The 2,500-nt window shown below is 31.9% G+C and overlaps 1 protein-coding gene across 9 annotated transcripts in view; it reads right to left on the reverse strand.

The window, feature by feature from the left end:
- LOC135094860 (apoptosis-stimulating of p53 protein 2-like) overlaps nucleotides 1-2,500 on the reverse strand; it is a 77,955-nt gene that overhangs the window by 27,904 nt on the left and 47,551 nt on the right. For 2 of the 9 annotated variants that reach the window (XM_063995311.1, XM_063995312.1), the window contains one exon: nucleotides 1,936-2,500. This exon is cut by the window's right edge. The exons of the other annotated variants lie outside the window; for them this stretch is intronic. In XM_063995311.1, coding sequence (XP_063851381.1) covers nucleotides 1,936-2,061 — 126 coding nt within the window. In that variant the 5' untranslated portion in view covers nucleotides 2,062-2,500. The remainder of the gene's footprint in view (nucleotides 1-1,935) is intronic. 9 annotated transcript variants of the gene reach the window in all.

The raw sequence follows: 2,500 nt of genomic DNA on the forward strand, positions 1-2,500 counted from the left end.
AACAGATTGTCTTTCCTTATAACCAGATACCCAGAAAATTATTCCTCTCTCTCTCTCTCTCTCTCTCTCTCTCTCTCTCTCTCTCTCTCTCTCTCTCTCTCTCTCTCTCTCTCTCTCTTACCTTCCTCCGCCCCTTCTTATCTTCTTTCTTCGGGCTACCTCCTCCTCCTCCTCCTCCTCGTCCTCCTCCTCCTCCTCCTCCTCATCTTCCTCCTCCTCTTCCTCCTCCTTAACTCACCTCTTATCTTCCTCTTTTCTCTCCGTAACTTTCTTCATTTCTTTCTCTCTCTCTCTCTCTCTCTCTCTCTCTCTCTCTCTCTCTCTCTCTCTCTCTCTCTCTCTCTCTCTCTCTCTCTCTCTCTCTCTCTCTCTCTCTCTCTCTCAAACTGGACGAAATATATTGCTTCCCACCCTTTAAAGGTACGCTATCTCTCTCTCTCTCTCTCTCTCTCTCTCTCTCTCTCTCTCTCTCTCTCTCTCTCTCTCTCTCTCTTGGGAAAGTAATTATGGCGTTCTATTCCAAGTTCATCATCCGAGAGAGAGAGAGAGAGAGAGAGAGAGAGAGAGAGAGAGAGAGAGAGAGAGAGAGAGAGAGAGAGAGAGACAAAGGGTACAAAAGAATTCAGTACAAAGGAAGAAAGATCAAAGAAAATAAAGCGAGGAAATTAGAGAAAATAGAGAAAGAGAAAGTGAAAAATATCAAGAAAATCAGAAAATGCCACAAAAACATGAAAGGAAAAGGAAAAAAACACGAGAAATGAGGAAAAACAGAAACGTAAATGAGAAATAATGAAGAATGGAGGATAATGAAGGAAAATTAAGAGAAAAATATAAAAATGCGAATGAGGGAAGATGAAGAAAAATCGAAAAAAAATAAGAAAAGTAAAATAAATGAAAAAAATAAGGGAAAATAATGATAAACAGAAATTAATTGATGAGAAATATTTGGAGACGTGGAAAATTTAAGAAAACAAATGAAAAAAAAACACAGAACTATAAGAAAAAAAACGACTAAATTAGAAAAATAAGGAAATAAAAAAAAATTACGAAGAAAAAATAACGAGGGTGAAAATAAAAAAAATAAAGAAACAGGAAAATGAAAAAAGAAAAAAAATCAATAAAAAGGTCAAATTAAATAATAATAAAAACAATAAAATCAAGGAAATAAAATAAAAAAATCAATAAATAATCAGGAAAAATCAACATAGGAAGGAAAGAAAAAAATAAATGAAAAATAATAATAATAAAAAATAGAGAAAAATAATAAAAAAAATAAAAACTGGAAAAAAACAAGGAAAAAACAAGAAAACAAAAAAATATCAAGAAAAAATAAGGAAAAAAACAAGAAAACAAAAAATATCAAGAAAAAACAAGGAAAAAACAAGAAAACAAGAAAAAAATATAAAAAACAAGGAAAAAACAAGAAAACTAAAAATATCAAGAAAAAACAAGAAAAAACAAAAAAATATAAAGGAAAAAAAGGAAAAAACAAGAAAACAAGAAAAATATATATAAAAACAAGGAAAAAACAAGAAAACAAAGAAAATATCAAGAAAAAACAAGGGAAAAACAAGAAAACGAAGAAAACTCAACGAAAACAAAAACCGAAAAAATCAAAACAACAAAAAAAATCAAGAAAAATAAAAAGAAAATTAACAAAAAAAACAAACAGAAAATAAGAAAAACAAGAAAAAAACAAAGAAAATGAAAAAAAATCAATAAAAATCAAATAGAAAAACAAGGAAAAACAACAAAACAAGAAAATAAACAACAAAAACAAGAAAATGAAAAAAACAATAAACCAATAAGAAAAATCAATTAAACAACAACAAAAAAAAAAACATTCCCATTATAAACCCAACATTCAAATTTCCCCCTCTAGACCAATGGGAGGCGCGGAAAAAGGTAAACAAAGCACCTAACTGGCTGGCGTACCTTGGGGAGCCGTGACGTGGGCGACGCTGATTGGCTCTTGTTCTCCGCGCGCTCCCGTGATTGGCTAAGTGTTTTTTTGTCATGTTTCCCGTTTTTCGTCTTTTCCAGCGCCATTTTAGGTTTCATATTGTTATTATTGTCATTTATCCCTCTTCCCTCCTTCGTTAATCCCTCATTTCTGTCAATTTTCCTCTTTTCTCTTCTTTTCCTCCTGTTTTCTTTCGTTCTGTCACTTATTTTTTCATTTTCCTTCGTTTTCCCCTTTGTTTTTTCGTGGTTTTGGTCAATTATCGCTTTCTTTCTCTCTTTTTCCTCGTTTATTTGTGTTTCTCTCTGATTCCCTTTCGTGATTTCACTTATTTTTTCATTTTCTTTAGTTTTTCCATTTGTTTCGTCCTGTTTCTCATGATTTGTCGTCTGTTTTCTCTTTAATTCCTTGTTGGTTTCTCCTTTTCTTTCTATTTCCTCTTTTATTTGTGTTTTTCCCTTATTCTCATTCGCAATTTCACTAATTCTCGTGTTTTCATTACGTTTTTCTCCTTCCCTTTTATTAATCGTCTCTTCT

Source organism: Scylla paramamosain, chromosome 47, assembly GCF_035594125.1.
Source record: "Scylla paramamosain isolate STU-SP2022 chromosome 47, ASM3559412v1, whole genome shotgun sequence".
Lineage (NCBI taxonomy): Eukaryota > Metazoa > Arthropoda > Malacostraca > Decapoda > Portunidae > Scylla > Scylla paramamosain.